Source organism: Erythranthe guttata, chromosome 1 (genome assembly GCF_056151865.1).
Source record: "Erythranthe guttata isolate IM_541 chromosome 1, IM_541, whole genome shotgun sequence".
NCBI classification, from domain to species: domain Eukaryota; kingdom Viridiplantae; phylum Streptophyta; class Magnoliopsida; order Lamiales; family Phrymaceae; genus Erythranthe; species Erythranthe guttata.
The window spans coordinates 3,844,117-3,863,417 of NC_142533.1; the positions used below are offsets into that span (position 1 = coordinate 3,844,117).

General features: G+C 33.6%; 4 protein-coding genes across 4 annotated transcripts; 3 read left to right on the top strand and 1 right to left on the bottom strand.

Annotated features, from left to right (window-relative positions):
- The first annotated feature begins 286 nt into the window (after nt 1-286).
- On the top strand, nt 287-3,841 carry LOC105973827 (glycosyl hydrolase 5 family protein). The gene is made up of 3 exons (XM_012998880.2): nt 287-1,122; nt 2,044-2,641; nt 3,205-3,841. The coding sequence occupies exons 1-3, from the start codon at nt 538-540 to the stop codon at nt 3,639-3,641; spliced, it is 1,620 nt and encodes a 539-aa protein (XP_012854334.2). The 5' UTR covers nt 287-537; the 3' UTR covers nt 3,642-3,841.
- A 768-nt stretch (nt 3,842-4,609) lies between these two features.
- On the top strand, nt 4,610-7,514 carry LOC105973666 (Metal-dependent phosphohydrolase). Its single transcript, XM_012998699.2, has 7 exons — nt 4,610-4,844; nt 5,272-5,302; nt 5,837-5,855; nt 6,162-6,259; nt 6,381-6,479; nt 6,626-6,798; nt 7,140-7,514. Exons 1-7 carry the CDS (start codon nt 4,680-4,682, stop codon nt 7,224-7,226), a joined length of 672 nt encoding a protein of 223 aa, XP_012854153.2. The 5' UTR covers nt 4,610-4,679; the 3' UTR covers nt 7,227-7,514.
- Nucleotides 7,515-9,178: 1,664 nt separating this feature from the next.
- On the top strand, nt 9,179-10,839 carry LOC105973830 (putative membrane-associated kinase regulator 2). Its single transcript, XM_012998883.2, has 2 exons — nt 9,179-10,393; nt 10,499-10,839. The coding sequence occupies exons 1-2, from the start codon at nt 9,280-9,282 to the stop codon at nt 10,600-10,602; spliced, it is 1,218 nt and encodes a 405-aa protein (XP_012854337.2). The 5' UTR covers nt 9,179-9,279; the 3' UTR covers nt 10,603-10,839.
- A 5,509-nt stretch (nt 10,840-16,348) lies between these two features.
- LOC105973645 (late embryogenesis abundant protein At1g64065) lies at nt 16,349-17,100 on the bottom strand. Its single transcript, XM_012998678.2, has one exon. The coding sequence runs from the start codon at nt 17,039-17,041 to the stop codon at nt 16,433-16,435; it is 609 nt and encodes a 202-aa protein (XP_012854132.2). The 5' UTR covers nt 17,042-17,100; the 3' UTR covers nt 16,349-16,432.
- Nucleotides 17,101-19,301: the final 2,201 nt, after the last annotated feature.

Below are 19,301 nucleotides of genomic sequence, written 5' to 3' on the forward strand. Positions count from 1 at the left end.
TGGACTTCTTTGTTTTCTTTCTAATCAAAATGGAAACCGGCATTTAATACCAGAGGTTAAAAGTCTTTTGTCCGATTGTTAAGCAAATTACGGTCACCTCTGAAGTAAGGATAAATTACTAAAAATCCCCTTCTGTTTTGATTATTACAATCACCCATTCAACTATGTATTTTCTTACAGAAAAACCCCTTATACAGTAGCTAAATTTAACACCGTAAGGGTGGACGTGTAAAAAATTACATACTTGAGGGGATGATTGTCATTACCCAAACAAGAGGGGTTTTTTTTGGAATTTAACCTTACCTTAGGGGTGGCCGTAAATTTATCGAAAAAATAATTACCACAAGGAAAAGGACAATAATGAAAACTTTCCTCGTGACTAATTTGGGATAAGCAACCAATTTGCTTTCAAGACTGTATTTTTTTTCCAGTCTGCCAAATTTAGTACCTAAATTATAAATGGGTACTATATATTTAATACACATCTTCATCAAACGTAACCAATACTATCACATAATTTAATACCACAAAAAAAAAATGGCAAGAAAAAGGGCTAGTGAAGCAATTTTCCTGTTTATATTTCTCCAAGTTGCTACATTTTGCAATTCAGTCCCCCTGTCAACAAATTCCAGGTGGATAATCGATCAAGAAACCGGAAAACGAGTAAAACTAACATGCGCGAATTGGGTTTCGCATTTACAGCCAATGATAGCAGAAGGCCTGGAAAAGAAGCCGTTGAGCTACATAGCGAAGAAGGTTCCGGAAACGGGGTTCAATTGCGTGAGGTTCACATGGCCGACTTTTATGTTCACCAGGCCTGATTATTACAACCTTACGGTTTCCGAATCGCTCGATAAATATAACCTGACAGCTGCGAAATCAGGTATTGCCGAAAATAACCCTGGGTTTCTGAGCATGAAAGTGGCCGAGGTTCACATGGCTGTGGTTAACGAGCTTGGTAAGAATAAGGTGATGGTGGTGCTCGATAACCACGTCAGCCTGCCAGGGTGGTGCTGCGGTGATAACGATGGCAACGGGTTTTTCGGTGATGCTAACTTTGACCCGGCCGAATGGTTGCAAGGGTTAACTGCGGTGGCAAGGGCATATAAGGGTAATTCTGCGGTGAGTATAGTTTTTTTTTTCTATTTTTTTCTTTGCTATAATTAATATCGGGAAAAATACAGTTTTCATCCTCCAAATTTGCACGAATTTCACATTAGGTCCCTTATGTTTCAAAAATTCAATATTTTTATTATTTTCCATCACTTTTTTGTTAATAAGCTAACGGAATCAAACATGTTAATCATTGCCTTAACTAACAGACTAACAGTAAATTGACGGAAATTATCAAAAATATTAAATTATTAAAACAAGAGGGACTAAATGTGTGTTTTGTGAACATGGGGATCAAATGTGAAATCGGTGCAAACTTGAGAGATGAAAATTGTAATTAATATTCCCAATTAATATCTATACTTTCTTTATTATAAGTCTATGTGCTACTTAGCTTCTTCACCTCCTTATATGTAGATCTTTCATGTGAAAATACACACACAAATCACACACACTCACACACATGCAAAAACATATACATATACATATACATATGAATACGTACACACCAAGATTAGAGAAATCGTGTATGTTTGTATGTGTGTGTTTGGTGTGTGTGATCATGTGTTTATGATGTAATTAATACTGTAATGTGCGTGTACGTGTTTATATTGTGTGCTTAGTGCTTGTAATGTAATGTGTTTTGGGGTTATTTTGTGTGTGAATTTTGTGTTTGTGTGTTTTTATGGTATAAGTTTGTTTTCATTACACAAAAAATGAGAATACTTCAAAACAGAGATGGGTCCCACTCAACGTAAAATGTTTTTAATTTAAAAAAAAAAACTAATAACAAGTTCGGTTTCGGGTTTTCGGGTTTTGGTTTCGGTTTCGGTTTCGGTTTTCCTCCTTGTTATTTGTAATTTAATATGAAATCCTCAATTTTTTTATTTAATTATCATATAATCTAGCTACGATGTTTCGAATTTCCAGGTGGTCGGCATGAGCATGAGAAACGAGCTACGCGGCCCACGTCAAAACACAGACGACTGGTACAAATACATGCAACAAGGAGCCAACGCAATCCACAAAGAGAATCCCGATTTCCTCGTGATAGTCTCCGGTCTCTACTACGACACAAACCTCGGATTCTTAAAGGAAAAACCGTTGCCACTACAAAAAAACCTAGACAACAAGTTAGTGTACGAAGCACATTGGTACACATTCGGCACCGGCGCAGACAAATGGGACGCACAAACAAACAACTTATGCGCCGCCGTCACAAAAATCGCACGCGACAACTACATTTTCTTGACCGCAGGGGAGAACCCTTTCCCACTTTTTCTGAGTGAATTCGGTATCGACCAAAGGGGTACGAACGAGGCGGAGAATCGGTACATAAGTTGCCTTTTGGCGGTGGTGGCGGAGATCGATATCGATTGGGCATTATGGACTTTTCAGGGGAGCTATATTCTGAGAGAAGGAACACTTAATCTTGAAGAAGTTTATGGTGTTATGGATCTTAATTGGGATGGTCCTAGAAATCCTCAGTATTTGGACAGGCTGCAAATTCTAAGACAAAAGAATCAAGGTACGCAATTAATTGTTTAATTTTGAGTTTATTGCATTTAGTATCCCTGTATTATATTGAATTACTGGAAAAACTTCTCTTGTGATAAATATTAGCAATTTTACCCCTATGATGAATTTGTTTTTAGCTCACAAACACTCTAAAAGGCGAGTTTTTAGAGGGTATTTTTGCTATAAAAAAATGATTCATAGGCGGGTTTTTAATTTATACTAATATTTATAACACGGTTTTTTGTTTTAAGAATTAGACTAAACACGTGGGTGTTAAATGTAATAAACCCTTAACTATGGCGGGCGTTTCAAATTAACAACTGTTTGAAAAAAGAAATATTTTATATTATCTGTCATTTTGAAGTTCCAATCATGCATTAATTAGTATTTTTTGTATTTTGACCTTATTTAATTATCACAAATCGAGAAATAAGTAATTAACAAAGGGACTTATTGGAAATAATATATTGGTTATATATATATATATATGAAAAAAAATCAAAAGAAACAGATAATTTGAAACAGAGGGAGTATACATATATGTTTATAATTTTTGCTATGCATGTGATTCAGAGTTGGAGTCGAAGAACCCGAATTACTACATAATGTTCCACCCCCAAAGCGGGAAGTGTGCGCACATTTACAAGTACGGTGACATTATTCTAGCCAACTGTGAAACGGCGACCCGGTGGGAACAACACCAAGACGGTGGACCAATCAAGTTGGCGGGGGGGAGTTCACGGTGTCTCACGGTGGCGGGAGATGGTGGTGCCGCTAGTGTCTCCGGTGATTGTTCGAGCAAGTGGAAGATTGTATCGAGCTCCGGCCTTCACTTAGCTGCTCAAGATGGAAAAGGGAAGTATTTGTGCTTGGAAATGAATGCTTCTGATAATTTCACCATTGTTACCAAGAAATGTCTGTGTGTTGGAGACGATCTTCGTGATTTTCCGACATGTTCCGATAATCCACAAGTGCAGTGGTTTAAGCTTGTTACTGCAAATGTTGATTAATGCCCTATCCATTTTTGATGTACTAATTAAATGCATGCCTTCACAAAAATTAGGGCATTGTATTAATTAATCATTGTAAAAGAAATGTTACATATAGAGGCAAATATTGCTAAGCTATATATGTGTAGCTTGAGCATTATTGTATTTTTTTATAAGAAATTTAAAATTATTCTCCTAATAATATTATATTAGCATTGATGTCTGATGATATCATATCGATCTATTTAATCTGCTCTATGTAATTTAATGACCAGTGTAAAAAAAAAAAAAATAAAAAAAAAAAAATATTAAGATGAACAAACACTATTTCTATTTTCGTTCTAAAAATTAAGGTCGTTAAAGTGGGAATCTGGTCTGAGGCGGTTAGACACCGTCTCATGACTAATGAGACGGTGACGGTGATTAACCGACAATAAATTGTAAATAAATCAATTTTTCAAATTGAATGTAATATATTTTGTAAGTATTCAAAGCATATATAAAACTATATTTAAACATGATTATTTATATTCTCATCATTTATATATCCTAATCACATAATTAACTTTACAAAATACAAATAGAACACAAACTGAATTCAAAATTGCATTTGAACACTGCAAGCATATATATCAGCACACCAATTAGCATAAATAAAACAAAGCATAAACTTATTTTTAATATAAAAAACCCAAATTGTTCCGAAAAAATAAAACATTTTTTGATCTATTTGTAATCGATTTTCACCATCAAAATTTAATTTGCCTCCAAAGTTTGACCGCCTCAACTAGTTTAAAACCTGTTTTTGCCTCGAAGACCGATTAATCGGTCGCCTCACCCGATTTTTAGAATACAGCTCAAAGCCCAACTTCTAATTAGAAAATAAAAATAGAAATAGAAAAAGAAAATAGAATGAAATGAAATTTAAGTTTAACTATGGGTCTGCAGGCATCATAATTCAGCCGCCTCTCCATCCTCGAAGCTCAGTTTGGTGGAGACGAAAACCCAGAGGGAGAGAGAGAGAGAGAGAAACTAGAGAGAGAAACTGCGAGAAAAGCAATGGGGAAGAGTGAGATAATAGTAAAAGCAGAGGAATTGGTGGAATCTGCCATGAAAGGGAACGATGCATCACACGACGCCGCCCACGCTTTCAGAGTGCGAGACCTCGCCCTCTCTCTTTCCGCCGAAGAAGGCCTCTCCAATTCCCCCGATTCCATTCTCATCGTACGCCAATTTCTTCACCTTTGATTTTTTTTTTTTAAATTGAACTGCGAACTTAGTATATAATTGTGTTTGTTTTCGCCTCTTTACTGCAGTATCCAGTTGTGTAATTTCTCCTTTCTGCTTTGCTGCTTTGTAATTTGTTGCCCTAATTTCATGGCTATCGTTAGCGCTTCTAAGATACAGATTTTGTTTCAGACTGTATCTGCATTGGAAGATTTCCTGACAAGTTTAGATGAAGGTGGATGAAAAAAATTAAGCATACATTACAAACCCGATCTTCGTCTTTACTGAATCCTAGTTGCTATTTTCGTAGTAGTGTCGGTGTGTTGCTGTATAACGATTGTCGAATAAGACGTTATGTATTGATTTTCAGTTACGTCTTAGCAAAGCAATGTAAGCTGAAATTTTCTCTGTTTATGTTCTTCAGGTGGAGTTAGCTGCACTTCTACATGACATAGGTAACAATCCTTCGTTTTTCTTTTATTTCTAAACAGTTATGGAGTCGAGTATGCGTAAGAATTTACTAGCTGTTTTCTATTCGTTCGTCTCGTTGGCTTAAAAAGATAAAATTTATGGCTTACATTTCCTGGTTCCTTCTTGCTTTGATTTCTTCGTTTCTTTCTTGACAAATCTTTATTTTTTTCCTTTTTATCATTAGTATAGCTTTTACGGGTTTGATTTTAAAAGTTTATGGTTAAGTCTTCTATCTAATTTGCATAATATTTGAATCAACTTATACTTTCATACACGACCATGAAAAAATCTCAAAGAGTTTATGGCTGGTCTTTCTGTCTAATTTGCCTTTTGTATTTGCATCGTCGTTTACTTCCGTACACAACGACATCTCAAAGAATTTCTGGTAATCTACGACTACATAGTTGCTTTAAACAAAACCGACCATACCTTTTGTACTCCTTTTATGCATGTGGACTGTATAAATATATTTGTTTACTCATCTTTTGACGTTCTGGTTTTTTTATGATTAATTGCAGGGGACTACAAATATATGAGGTTGGTACCATTCAATATTGTTTCGTAATGTACTTCGACTGAGGTTATGTGTTACTTAAAACCAGACGCATATATTAAATCTCTCAATGAAGCACTATTTTATATCTTCGTATTTTTTGCTAGTAAAACCCTCGTAGTAATGAAGTTCGAAACGTAAAGTCCACGAACAAGATTATACTACTGAGTTCCATTGTCGTACATCTCCAATTCTGTAAATAGTACCTAATCCGTCGGATCTTACTCCTTACTTATATTCACACTGGCATTCATTAATCTTTCCCTTTTTTTCAATACTGTGATATGTAGAGATCCTTCGGAAGGGAAAATCGTTGAGGAATTTCTTGTCAAAGAAGGAGTCGATGAAAGTATCAAGACGAAGATATTAAACATCATTAAGGGAATGGGTAAGATTCCATTAATCACTTTCTCCTATTGTTAAATGTTGAAATATCTAGATATTGCCCGTCGATTTTTTTTTTTTGTTCCATGGAAAATATAATTTCTTATTCCACGTTTAATTTTCAGGTTTCAAAGAGGAAATCGGTGGACTTACAGAGACTAATAATTGTCCAGAATTTGGAGTGGTACAAGATGCTGACCGTCTCGACGCAATTGGTGCTATAGGTTAATATTTACTGTTAGTCCTTTTAATACGTGCAGATTCAAACCGTAACACAATTGTTGATAAAATTTCATTTCATTTCATATATATGTGCTAATTTTTTTTGGCAATGAGATATTCTGATTTAAATTGATTTAATTGTTTGAAGGAATTGCTCGTTGCTTTACGTTTGGCGGAAGCAGGAACAGGGTGCTCCACGATCCGAAAATAAAACCTCGATCGGATTTGTCAAAAGAGAAGTACATGAATAAAGATGAACAAACAACCTTAAACCATTTTCATGAGAAGCTTCTCAAGTTGAAGGAGTTGATGAAAACCAAGGTAAACAGTAAACGTCATAAATAAGTTGAGAAAATAGCCGTGTCTTCAGGTTTATTTGATGCTACACCCGGTGAAACACGCTAGGTGATTTTTAACCGTTGATCTGCACATAATCACACAAACACACACGCTCATGTGTATGTGTGCTTAGTGGAAAGTTATTTCACCACATCAATGCTTAAAAATCGGCCGGTGTCTTTCACTGGGTGTAGCATCTCAATGACCGTACTTCATATCTTCCTATCCATGTTTCGGTGATTTTCTTTTTTTGTTTTGCTACACACGAATTGTTATTTAAAACGTTTGATATTGAGGTATTAAAGTTGATCAAAAAATGCCAGGCTGGTCAGAAAAGGGCAGAAAGAAGGCACAAATTCATGGAGGAGTTCCTTGAAGAATTTTATCAAGAATGGGATGGAAGAGCTTGAAAATGCAGGGGTATTTTTGTAAAATCAAAGAGTGGAGAAATTTTATCGGAAAAAAAAGGTGGTCTTATTGCGATTTTGTAGAATCTACACCTGGTGAAGTGTACCATGTAAACACACACCTATGTGTATGTGAGCTTAGTAGTTGCTTATTTTATGTGGATCAACGGTTTAAAACCACATAGTGTATTTCACCAGGCGTAGGGTCTCATAAGCCGTTTTATTGCTAACAGCCGGAGATCTTTTTGCATGAGTATTATTAATTAAAAAAAATAGAGTTACAATTGCAAATGTTGTACAATAAAGTGCATTTGGCTGAAAAATTAGATTTATATCCGAGAGAAATCTTTATAAAGAATATATATATATATATATTTTTTTTTTTTTGATATAAACTTTTATAAAAGTAATAAAAAATTATTAAATATCTGATGAAATTAGAAATATATACTTTAATGAGCCCATCTAATATAATTGTACGAAGTTGGGCTTGTTTTAAATATCCTATTAAAGAAGAGGCCTGGTTTAGATTAATGTCCACATTTAAAAAAAAAAATAATCAAAATAAATCGTATATTTACAAATTGACTTCATTATAGTGTACAGAATAATATTCAGAGAATTATTGTTCAAAACTTCACATATGTGTCCTAGAGACGGGGAATACGATGCTACACCCGGTGACTTTTACCGGGTGACTCTTTTCTTGACATGTGTCCTTTTTTATTTATTTTATAATTATATTTCTAAAACTCATTGGGCCATAACTGAACCCGTAGTGGGAATCTTATTAATTAGAGTGCCTGGTTATATTCAGCAGGTGTAGCATAGAATTTCCCCATAGAGACTTATAATTTAAATAATTAAAAAATCCTAAATAATATAACAATAAATAAGAATTCCTCAAAAAAAAAAAAAAAAAAAAAAAAAAGAAGGTTGTCGCTCTTTTCACCACATACATTCGTGCAATTGTTGTAATAAATAAAAATGAATTGACATAAGTTACATTACGACAGCAGCTACTGACTGACTGACTGAGACAGACTGCTACATCACATGACTATACTGCCCCATAATCCATTTGTAATTTTGTATTTTAATCCTACTTTCTCTTTCCCACTTTGCCCTTCTATCCTTTTTCCTCCCAATTCTAGTACAAATCTATTTTTCTTCCCCCCTTTTCCCCTTAAATGAAGTACCTAGTTCTTTACTCGTTGCTAGGGTAAATAGTAATTTCGAATAAAAACTAAATTTTTTTTTGAAGTGATACACAATTTTAATTAGGTAATAATACAAATCAAAAAATAAAATTCCGGAAATTGTAATGAAAAAATGTTTCAAAATTTCCAAGTTTCGGCCACCTCAGTATAAAATACATAATAATATGCAATTTTTTTTTAAAAAGAAATGGAATATTTGAAAATTAAAATAGCATTGTAAATCAGAATCTCATAAATTTTCTAATTTATATTAACAAAAAAAAAAACTCGGACAAAAAATAATCGAAATTAGAATTTTCGGATTCAATTTAATAAATATTGTTCTATAATTGTAAGATTTCAAATTAGAATCAGAATAAATCAAAATTTTCGTTCCAATTTCCACCCATATTTTTCTTGATCTGTGTTCTTACATAAATCCGGTCCTCAAACTTTTTAGAATTAATTAAGATCAATTTCCGGCTCAATTTTGGAACATTCTTTCTTGAATTCAATTTCCAAATTATTTAACAAAATTGAAATTAGTTTTGACTAATAAAATATTGCAAGTCAAACTCAAATCGAATGTTTAATTTAAGGATCGTGTTAAGAAAACTGTAAATTCGAAACAAAAAAAAATTACCACAGTAAAAAGTCGTCTGTTTTTACTTTTTACTGCTGATAATAAAACTTGCCCACCATCATCTTTAACTGCACACAGTTGCCTCCCTCCATTACACGCCATATATGATATACCAGAGTTACTCTCTCTCTCTCTCTTGTTTCTCTCACTAGAATCTTTAAAAGGCAAAGTGACCCCCACACTCCCCTCAGTTACTATACTGGCTCTACCTAGCATGGAGTCCTTCAGTCTACTCAAGTACTGGCGCTCCGCTGGATCTACCACCACCGCCACCGTCTTCACCGCTGACTCCGCCGCTGATGCACGTCCCACCTCCACCAAGACCATCGTCACCGCCGCCGAGGTCAGCCCTTACTCCTCCGACGACGGCGAGGAAGGCCCGTACTTCGACCTCGAATTCGCACTCCCCGACCCAGATAGCGACGCCGACGGAAACCCATCGGCGAAATCACAACAAACAGACGACGACGAAGATGAAACTGAAAGTGGGTCTGACGAAGAAGAACAGGAAGAAGGAGAGCTGAAATTTGCTCCGGCAAACGACGACGGTTGTAGTACGGATCAGAATGCGGCGTTTTCGCCGGGTAGTTTGGTTAAAATTGACGAGAATTTCAAGTTCCCTGTTTCCTTGGTGAAATCAGCGACCAAATTTAGGGTACTTCAGCTGAAATTCAAGAAATCGAAACCCAGTAATAATGGAGATGAGGCCGATGTTCAGGCCGTACTTTCTTCCCCGAAGATTGTAGAGAGAGAAAGTACTCATGGAAAACTCAACCGCAAGTTTCTCGCCGTGAAATTTAAGGTTGATGAGGTGCCCTTTGTATCTCTGTTTACTAGAGAAACCAGCTCCAAACAAACCATTCATGGCGGCGGAAGCCTGAAAAATAACAGCGCCGCCGCCGCCGCCGTCGTGGAAGATTCCGACGAGAAGAAGTTGACGAAAGATCAAGTGGTGCACAAGTACTTGAAAATGGTGAAACCCTTTTACGTTCGTGTTTCCAAGCTCAAGTTTGCCGGGCACGGCGGAGGTTCCAAGGGCTCCACGGCGCCGGCGGCGCCGCCGCCGGAGGCGGCGGTTGAGGCGCCGGCGGCACCGCCCAGTAATGTGAAGACCCACCCGAAGCAAGGGAACAACAATCTGCAAGCAGGGCTAGAGGTAGTGAGGAAGCACTTGGGAAAAAGCCGGTCGGCGTCGGCCGCCGTAGCGGCGGCGCCGCCTCCTACTGGCTCGAACCGCCGCCGAGACGACTCGCTGCTGCAGGTGCAGGACGGGATCCAAGGCGCCATTCTGCACTGCAAGAGATCGTTCAACGCCGCCGCTGCCGGAGGTAATTAATTAAATATTTGTTTTAATTAATTAGTGAAAAGTTAATTAATTTGGTTTAATTAATTTAGTTAAAACATTTTAATTATTATTAAAATTAATATCGCAGATGTGGAATCTTCGTCAATCTTAAGCCGTTCAGTGAGTGATCCATCTTATGAAAAGTCTGTGATGATGCAAAAAGCTTCATCATCATTTTCCGAGGAAGCTTAATAGATTAAGATTTAATTAATTAGTAATTAGTAATTATTGTAAGTATTAATTAGTATTTTATTATTATTATTATATAGGAGAAAACTAGCTAGTGTAGGTCAAACTGTGTACTGCAATTAGTAGCCATGGAAAAAGGAAAGCACTTTCGGTTATGGTCCTTTTGTTTTGGTAAATAACACTTGAACCCTCTATGGTTTGAACGTTGTGCATATGACCTGGTCGGTAGGTCCTCTTATATTTTTAATATTAGCACATGACCCCTTGTACTCTTATTATAAGCACATAACCTCCTTGGTAATTGAAAGAGGGTCTGAATTAGGTCGATTTTGATATGAAATGTTTCGGTTTTGGAAGAAGTTCTTTGGTCCAATTTCGATTTACTCGAAAGTGATAAATTCAGATTTCAGAATTTCAGAAATTTTTCGAAAGTTATCGATCCAATTTGATCCAACCGATTTTGGCCTCAGCCCTACCATGACTCGTGGTTAAATAGACGAAACTCGTAAACACTCTCTTTATTCCATAACTGTTTATGTTTATTCTATATTATCAGTCACTTTAGATTTTCAGTACTGAATTAAATGCGTTTTCTCCTATTTTATCCTTATTAATTCAATTACAAGTATTAATTCTCCTTTTATCACACAATTAAATAATCAAAGTTTTTTAGTCTTTTTTAATGTGTTTTTCTTCAAATTAAGATACATTGATTCACATTCTTAATACTTGTGCAAAATTGAAAAATAACAATTAATTAAGAACGAATAGAGAATAGAGTATTGAAATAGAAAATCTAAATGTATATATTTAAGGAAACATATTTCAGTTTAAATTGTGTGTTTGAGATTGAGACAAAGGTAAGAAGTGTTTGTCAGGTAAGAATCATCAGCGTATCTGTTGGTCATATATCTTGTCTTAAATCTTTGAATAATGTGTATGAATCAAATAATAAAGATTAAAAAAGAAAAAAAGGCGGTGGAAAATGGCGGGTATATATTTGTTGGGTGGGGAAAAGTGGATACACAAACAGTAGTAAAGTTCATACCTTTCCTCAGTTTAATTTTAATAATATTTACATCAAAGGAAGAGATTTATTGACACTAAAGTATTATGGGCAGAACACCAAATTAGTTTGGTAAAAACAACAAAACACCATGGATATTTACAAAAACACCATAATATAATAGGCGAAATTCACCATTTTAGCACTTTGCATCCCCGAAAAACAATTTATGGCACTTTGCACCATCAAAACACATTTAAGCGTTTAAAATGCAACCCGCTCTATTTTTCGGCGTTGACTAATTTTCTGATTGTCAACGGGGGTACTTTTGTCTCTTCATCGACTTTGTCTTTGGTGTGTGAAGTGTTAATGTATCCCTGTTGACAATCAGAAAATTAGTCAATGCCGGAAAATAAAGCGGGGTGCATTTTGAACGATTAGAAGTGTTTTAAGGATGCAAAGTGGCATAAATTATTTTCGAGGGTGCAAAATATCAAAATTGTGCATTTCAAGGGTGCAAAGTGGAATTAGGCCGATATAATACATTGTCTTATAGTATAATAATAGTTGGTGGTGAGATTCAATTTGTCCCATGGTGAATTGTTTCACCTTCAAAAGCAATCTCCTTTTTCACAACACCATTTTTATGCTTTGACCATTTTCTTCATTTTCCTCTCGCGTAAGGGATGGTGTAGTGGTTGGAGTAAATAAATTTGTTAAATATTGACCTAAGTTCGAATCCCGCGCCTTGCCAACGATCGCTAGGTCGAATTTGTTATACATGGTTAACCTAGTGTAGTTTACGTATATCGTATGATTTGCGAGCTATTATACTAGAGTGTAGGTTTACTCAGTGCACCTGCATAATTGGTTGTATTCATTCATCACCGAAGAAAAAAAACGATGACTAATAGATTTTTAAATTTCTTTGTCAGATTACTTAATTCAAATTAAACAAGAGTGGATTTGTTATTGTGGATTTTTTGAATATTAAATTTGCCCCCCCAAAGGTTTTGTAAATATGTCTTTACCCTTAATTTTTTTGTTTATTCTCCATAATTTTATGTAAATTATAGATATATATCATATTTAATATAGAAATATAAAATAAAATGGTTAAAACTTGTACTATTTTAAATAAAATTTATGAATATATTTATTTATCGATCTTTGATTTTTTATATTAATGTCTTTAAAAAATAATACGAGACGGTGCCATGAATCCCATTAAGTGCAATATATTATTAGAATAATTTAGATGTTTTTGTCATGCTTGATATATATATATATATATATATATATATATATATATATATATATATATATATATATATATATATATATATATATATATTATTTTAATTAAAAATTCGCAGTATAAAGCTATTTTTTCAATGTCTTGTGAACCTAAATTTTTTTTCGGAGCGTTGCCCCGAACCCCGAAATTTTAGTTAGCCCCCCCTACTTTCTAATCCTGGCTCCGCCTCTGTTCATCAAGAGATTGCTAGATAATATTCAAATGCACGATTAATACATATTATTGTTACTTCCTCTATGCCATTCCAAATTATTTGTCATTATATTTTAGAATTATAATCTGACATTGTTGCAAATTTGTCATTTTTACCCTTTTATCACTCTTAATTATTTGAAAAACGTAGCAGAATTTGTATATGTTTATTGTATTGCTACAAATATATATATATAGAAAATTCACTTCTTCTGAGGTAAAGTGGTTAAGAATATACAGAGCTCTGACTATATGACTTAGGAAAAATCTAGTACTATCAAACAATAATATTCTAATTACAATCTTATCTTAATTAATTAACCATGTTACGGCTAATGATAGTTATGTTAAAATAATTGAGAGACATGTGAAATGATTTAGTAACAATTTTTAATTGGTCACGGAATTTTGTTTTATTTGTGACACTCAGTCACATGGCTTAAGTGTTGGTTAGTGTATATTTTATGTGGGTTTTTTTTAATTTTTCAGCTGCTTATTACATGTCCTATTGAACATACTTTGTAAAGTAGCACCTTATAATAAATCATAGTAAATACAGAACTTGCCATAAATTTATTGTCTACTATAATAAAATTGTCTACTATAATAATTCTAGTAATTAATAATTGTTTGAGACAAGGGGACCTTTGTTATTTAATGCAATAATGCCCACTACTTTAATGAAAGGTTGATTAATATTATTTATTGTGGGATTATGCATTATATTAATTGTGTAAGGTTTTGGGTCGAAATGATTTAATTAATCATTTTGGAATGGACCTAATTTTCAATCTTATTGCATTCAACTCATGATTTAGTTTACTTAAGCTCGTATTTTAAGAGAAGCTTCTGGACTCTAATCTTGATCATCCATCTTGGAGAATCAATCTTGATCGTCCATGTCTTATATATATTAGCTTCTACCATTTGATATAAGCTTAATCTTCTCTCTTTCTTCGCTCCGGTATGTACCTTCGTCATTCAGTTGACTTTCATTGTCTTTTACGAGCGACATTTAATTTGAGTCAAACGCCACCAAACATTAAATTATTGACTTTGACTATGAGGCAGTTTATCCGCTGATGGTCGTTGTTTTTTAGGCTATAATACGAATCTTCCTTCTTCATTTTACGTCTCCATTCGTTCTAGGTGTGAGATAATTATAAGATCTACATTTTGAGATTTGGATATTCGGTGAGCTAAGTAAGTGTCTTTCCGTGTATTTTGACACCTTCTGAAGTTACCACCATATGAATCGTTTTGTGGATGTAGGTTCTCATTGAGTCAAAACACGGTCAATTTGATGTTCAATTGTGACTGATTGTTTACTTTTCTGTTACACACACTATCATAGTTTTTCACACACTTAACAAGTTGCAATATTGGTTGTTCTGAATTAGAACTCATTATTGAACTAATATGGTGATTTTCCTTTTTTTTTTTTTTATGGAATCTAATAGGTGACATTATAATATAGATTTTGAGATATATTTAAAAAATAAGCCTAAGTCCTCTCATCAAATAATTAAAAAAAAATTAATTCCTATGCAAACTAATATTCAAATCAACCAATCAAAAAAAGAAACAAGACATTGAAGTGTGAAATTGGTATATGGTAAGGAAGTTGAAAGCCCAATGGACCACTTGGCCTATTGGCCAATGAGTACTAAATTGATTTTTCTTTTTTTTATTTTTATTTTTATTTTTATTTTTATTTTTATTTTTGGGGGACCAGTTTAATTTATGATGCCATAGAAATACATTCTCCTCTTTGGCCTTTCATATGAAATTTGCACATGACATTTCTATTTTCTATTTTCTATTTTATTTATATTCATTGATCACCAAAAAAAAGGTTTAACGGCAAAAGTTTTCCGTTAATAAAACGTACCATTTATAGGATATCGAACAGTTTGTTTGGCGTTAGCCGTAATTGCCGTTACATACCTGAATCGTGACATGTACACAATATTACTTGTAATACTAATTTTGGTCAATGATAAATACCAAAATTGAATTATTAAATATTTATTTGATATTTGAGATAATATTTTAATATTGATTAAAATTCATCTACTCCAACCATGGTTATCAAATTAATTATCAATTGGAAGTTTATAGGTGATTTTAAATTAATTGCCACATGTCCACTTTTGATTGGATATTTAGATAGTTATACTTTTGATAACTCAATTTCCAGCAAGTATTTTTACATCCCAAAAGTTGAATTATCAAAATAGAACCCTAATTTGATAACCCCATTGGAGTTAAAAATTTCTATTTTCTGGTATATAAATAGTGATTAATGGTTTGAATACCATGTTTGATAATCCATTGGAGTTGCTCTAATAGATCGTTGTTCGGTTATCAAAACAACATTTGTCATCCTTCTAATATGGTTACGTCTTGTTTGGATGTTCAATAAAATTATTCATTAGCTAATTTTATGAGGGTTCAGTTACATAGTTGGATTAGAACTGATGGTGGAAATCAGAATGCAATTTTCGAATTCCACCAATTTCGAATTGAAAATGTCCGAATTTGGAATAATATTTTTCATTCTAATTTTCGAAGTTTCAATTTTCAATTCTTGCGAATCTATCTGGAACGTAATCGGAATTGTATGTAAAATTATAAAAAATTCCAATTTTTGATCCGATCGATTTTCGTTCTGAATATTTTGATTGGTTTTCGAAATATATATGATATATTTTATAATTCCATAATATAACTTATGTTATATTTTATATGAAAAATATAAATACGAAATGGTCAACTATATTAAACCTTAGAAATTAAAAGATTAATTGGTATCAGAAACTTGCAAATATATGTTTCAATTTGTAGTTCCCACATATTGTTTTATTTATTGCGTTTTGTCGAAATCTCTCTTGGATTTTTTGCATTTTCCTGCGAAAATTCAAAAAAGATAAAAAAAAATATTGCGAAAATTCACGTTGCATCCAAATTAGGAACAAAAGATTATTTGGAACTCATTTTTTACTTCCGAACAAAATTGAAATTTTTTACAAAAACAAATAAAATAAAATAATTTTCGATCAATTCCGTCTGATTTTCACTCCTAACTTATACCTCTCGAAGCACAAAAATTTCACTTTGAAAAAAAATTAGATTAGCAAATAATTAAGTAGCCTTAATAAAAGCAAAACAAATTAAACAACTAGATACAAAATATTCATACAAACATAATCTTACAAAGATCAAAAGGGAATTATAAAAACGAATTAAGCATATATATATATATATATATATATAATTTCATATAAACTAATAAAAACTATATTCACTAAATATGTTCATTGGCAAGATAAATCCTGGAAAGCTTGACTAGTCAAATTCAAATCCATAGTACAATTCATAAACGCAATCCGACGTCGTTTCACTATCTTCACCACCCGAACTTCACCTCTCAATTCCGCCATGCTCCTCAGCTTCACCAACTCACCGCCGCCGCCGCCGCCGCCGCCGCCGCCGATGACCTCCACCGTCACGTTAATCTCTCTCTTATCTCTTCTGCCGACTCGCCCGCCGTATATACTCGCCACCCCGACAGTCGCGTCCCCGTACAGCAGGGCCGCGCTTCCACCGCGAAACTCGAAGTCGCCGAAGTTAGGGTTGCTGAGGCGGATTCCGGCGACGACGGTCATGTTCAGCGACGCCGAATCGTGGCGGAGACCCGCCACGGCGGCGCTGGATAGGCGGAGGGAAGGGTTGCTGATTCGGAGGGCGACGAGGCCGAACACTAAGAAGGCTACGCTCTGCAAGACGACGGCGACGAGTATGTAAACTAAGCATTTGCTGCTGCCGCCGCCTTTTCCGCGGTGGTTGTTTTTCGTCGTCGTCGTGAATTCTTCTTCGTCGCTTTTGATGTATGGATTAATTATACGATGGCTTTCTTCTTCCATATTTTTTTTTATTATTTTTTTTGTTGAATATGATGATCAGCTTTTGGGAAATATTTATGGATGGGATGAAATTAGACATAATTAAGAGGGATAATTAAGAAGTTGACGTTATTTTGCAACTTGTCATGTACCCAATTGCAGCAGTTATGTCAATGAAACTTACATGTGTGTGTATATATATATATATATTGTTTGCAAAAGTTTATCGAAAAGCAGAAGTTAGTGATTGTGAGTTAAGTTGGGATTAAATGCTTAAATCTATAAGTTGAAGGTGTTTGCGAATTACTGGAAAACCAACTAAAATAGAAAAAACAGGTACATAAACGTTTTTAAATTATAGCTTAAGGCAGAGCTTATTTTAAGAGAATCAAAAGTAAAAGCTTGTTTTACAACCAATTAAAAAACATATTATATGTAGAAAAAAACTTATAATTTATTGGGGTCTTTACAAATAAGTCCATCAATGGGTACTTATTCATAAAGAGATCCAGACAAAAAACTCATTTACCAATAAGTCCACACATGTTCCAGATTTCTGTAAAGGACTAAAATAACCCCTCATACTTTAATATGCTCAAATTTCATCCTTAACTTTATTTAACCCCAAATTTCACAAATTATTCAATTTTGACCCAAACCATTTTTTTTAAAATTTTTTTTTTTTTCAAAAACTTTTTTTTTCCCGCCGGATTCCGGCGTTGACTTTTCGAAAAAAAATTCTCCCGGATTTTTTCGCCGGTTTCCGGCGTTGACTTTTTCGATTTTTTTTTCTTCTTTTCTTTCTTTCTGTAACTTTTTTTTTTCGTTTAAACAACAATATTGCTGTGGTTGACAGTAATATTAACTATATTACTGTTAAACACAGTAAAATTAACTAAACTACAGTTTTACACAGTAATATTGCTATATTAATCTCTAGCACAGTAATATTAACACAACAAACTCATTATTATTGTGTAATAGAGTAATATTACTATGTTGACCGTTCAACAAATATAAACATAATGAAAAACCAAAAGAATTAATATTACTGTGAGTGACAGTAATATTACTATAACAACAGTAATATTACCGTCAACCACAGTAATATTACAATAATAGACAGTAATATTATTACGTTACTCCGTGAATAACTCAAACAAACAAAAAATCCAAACAAAATAATAATATTGATGTGGTTGACAGGAATATTAGTATAACAACAGTAATATTACCGTCAACCACATTAATATTATTGTGTTTACAGTAATATTACAATAATAGACAGTAATATTATTACGTTACTCCGTGAATAACTCAAATAAAACAAAAAACCCAAAAAAATAATAATATTGATGTTGTTGACAGTAATATTATTGTGTTTACAGTTATTTTACTGTCAACGACAGTAATATAATTACGTTGACTTGTCAACAAATCAAACAAAATAAAAAAAAAAACAACAAAAAATAAAAAAATAATAATATTAATTACATTAATTTACTGTCAACGGCAGTACAATTACGTTAATTAACTGTCATTGACAGTATAATTACGTTAATTTACTGTCAGTGACAACACAATTACGGTCAACGTTTAGCGGCGGACATAAAAAAAAAAAAAACCAAACAAAAAAAAAAAACACTAAAAAAAGTCAACGCCGGAAACCGGCGAAAAAATCAGGAAGAAAAGAAAAGAAAAAAGAAAAAATAAATAAAAAAAAAATCAACGCCGGAATCCGGCGGCAAAAAAAAATTTTGAATTTTTTTTTTTGAAAAAAAAAAAGTTTTGGGTCAAAATTGAATAATTTGTGAAATTTGGGGTCAAATTGAGATTAAATTAAGTTAAGGATGAAATTGGAGCATATTAAAGTATGCTCCAAAAAAAAGTCAAAATTGAATTTTTGTAGTCAAAATTGGATTTTTGTGGACAAAATTGATTAAATTGGGGTTACAATTAAGAATTGGGTATAAATGACTGAGGGTAATATTGGCATATACATGAATGTTTCCTTTATTTATAATAAATATTAAAGAGATGAGCTTATTGGTTAAAGAGATATAACCCCAAACCTAGAATATTAAACATGCTTGGTTGATGACTTATTCACAAAAACCCCTAATTTATTCGTAAAAGCATTTACAAACAGCACAATACTGTGTGTAGTTGTGTGCAAGTGTGTGATGTGGAGTGAAGTTGATGACTTGAGAAAAGTCCAAGCAGGAGTCAACGCCGGCAGCTATGTTTAAGGTTAATTATCTATTTTTGTGCAACTATGCTG

Bases quoted from the DNA above. Each gene is read 5' to 3' on its own strand.
- LOC105973666 (XM_012998699.2), top strand. From the start codon at position 4,680: ATGGGGAAGAGTGAGATAATAGTAAAAGCAGAGGAATTGGTGGAATCT. The intron at 6,260-6,380 runs GTAAGATTCCAT...TTTAATTTTCAG, and splicing joins AAACATCATTAAGGGAATGG to GTTTCAAAGAGGAAATCGGT. The intron at 6,799-7,139 runs GTAAACAGTAAA...AAAAAATGCCAG, and splicing joins AGGAGTTGATGAAAACCAAG to GCTGGTCAGAAAAGGGCAGA.
- LOC105973830 (XM_012998883.2), top strand. From the start codon at position 9,280: ATGGAGTCCTTCAGTCTACTCAAGTACTGGCGCTCCGCTGGATCTACC. The intron at 10,394-10,498 runs GTAATTAATTAA...TTAATATCGCAG, and splicing joins CAACGCCGCCGCTGCCGGAG to ATGTGGAATCTTCGTCAATC.
- LOC105973827 (XM_012998880.2), top strand. From the start codon at position 538: ATGGCAAGAAAAAGGGCTAGTGAAGCAATTTTCCTGTTTATATTTCTC. The intron at 1,123-2,043 runs GTGAGTATAGTT...TCGAATTTCCAG, and splicing joins CATATAAGGGTAATTCTGCG to GTGGTCGGCATGAGCATGAG. The intron at 2,642-3,204 runs GTACGCAATTAA...CATGTGATTCAG, and splicing joins TCTAAGACAAAAGAATCAAG to AGTTGGAGTCGAAGAACCCG.
- LOC105973645 (XM_012998678.2), bottom strand. From the start codon at position 17,041: ATGGAAGAAGAAAGCCATCGTATAATTAATCCATACATCAAAAGCGAC.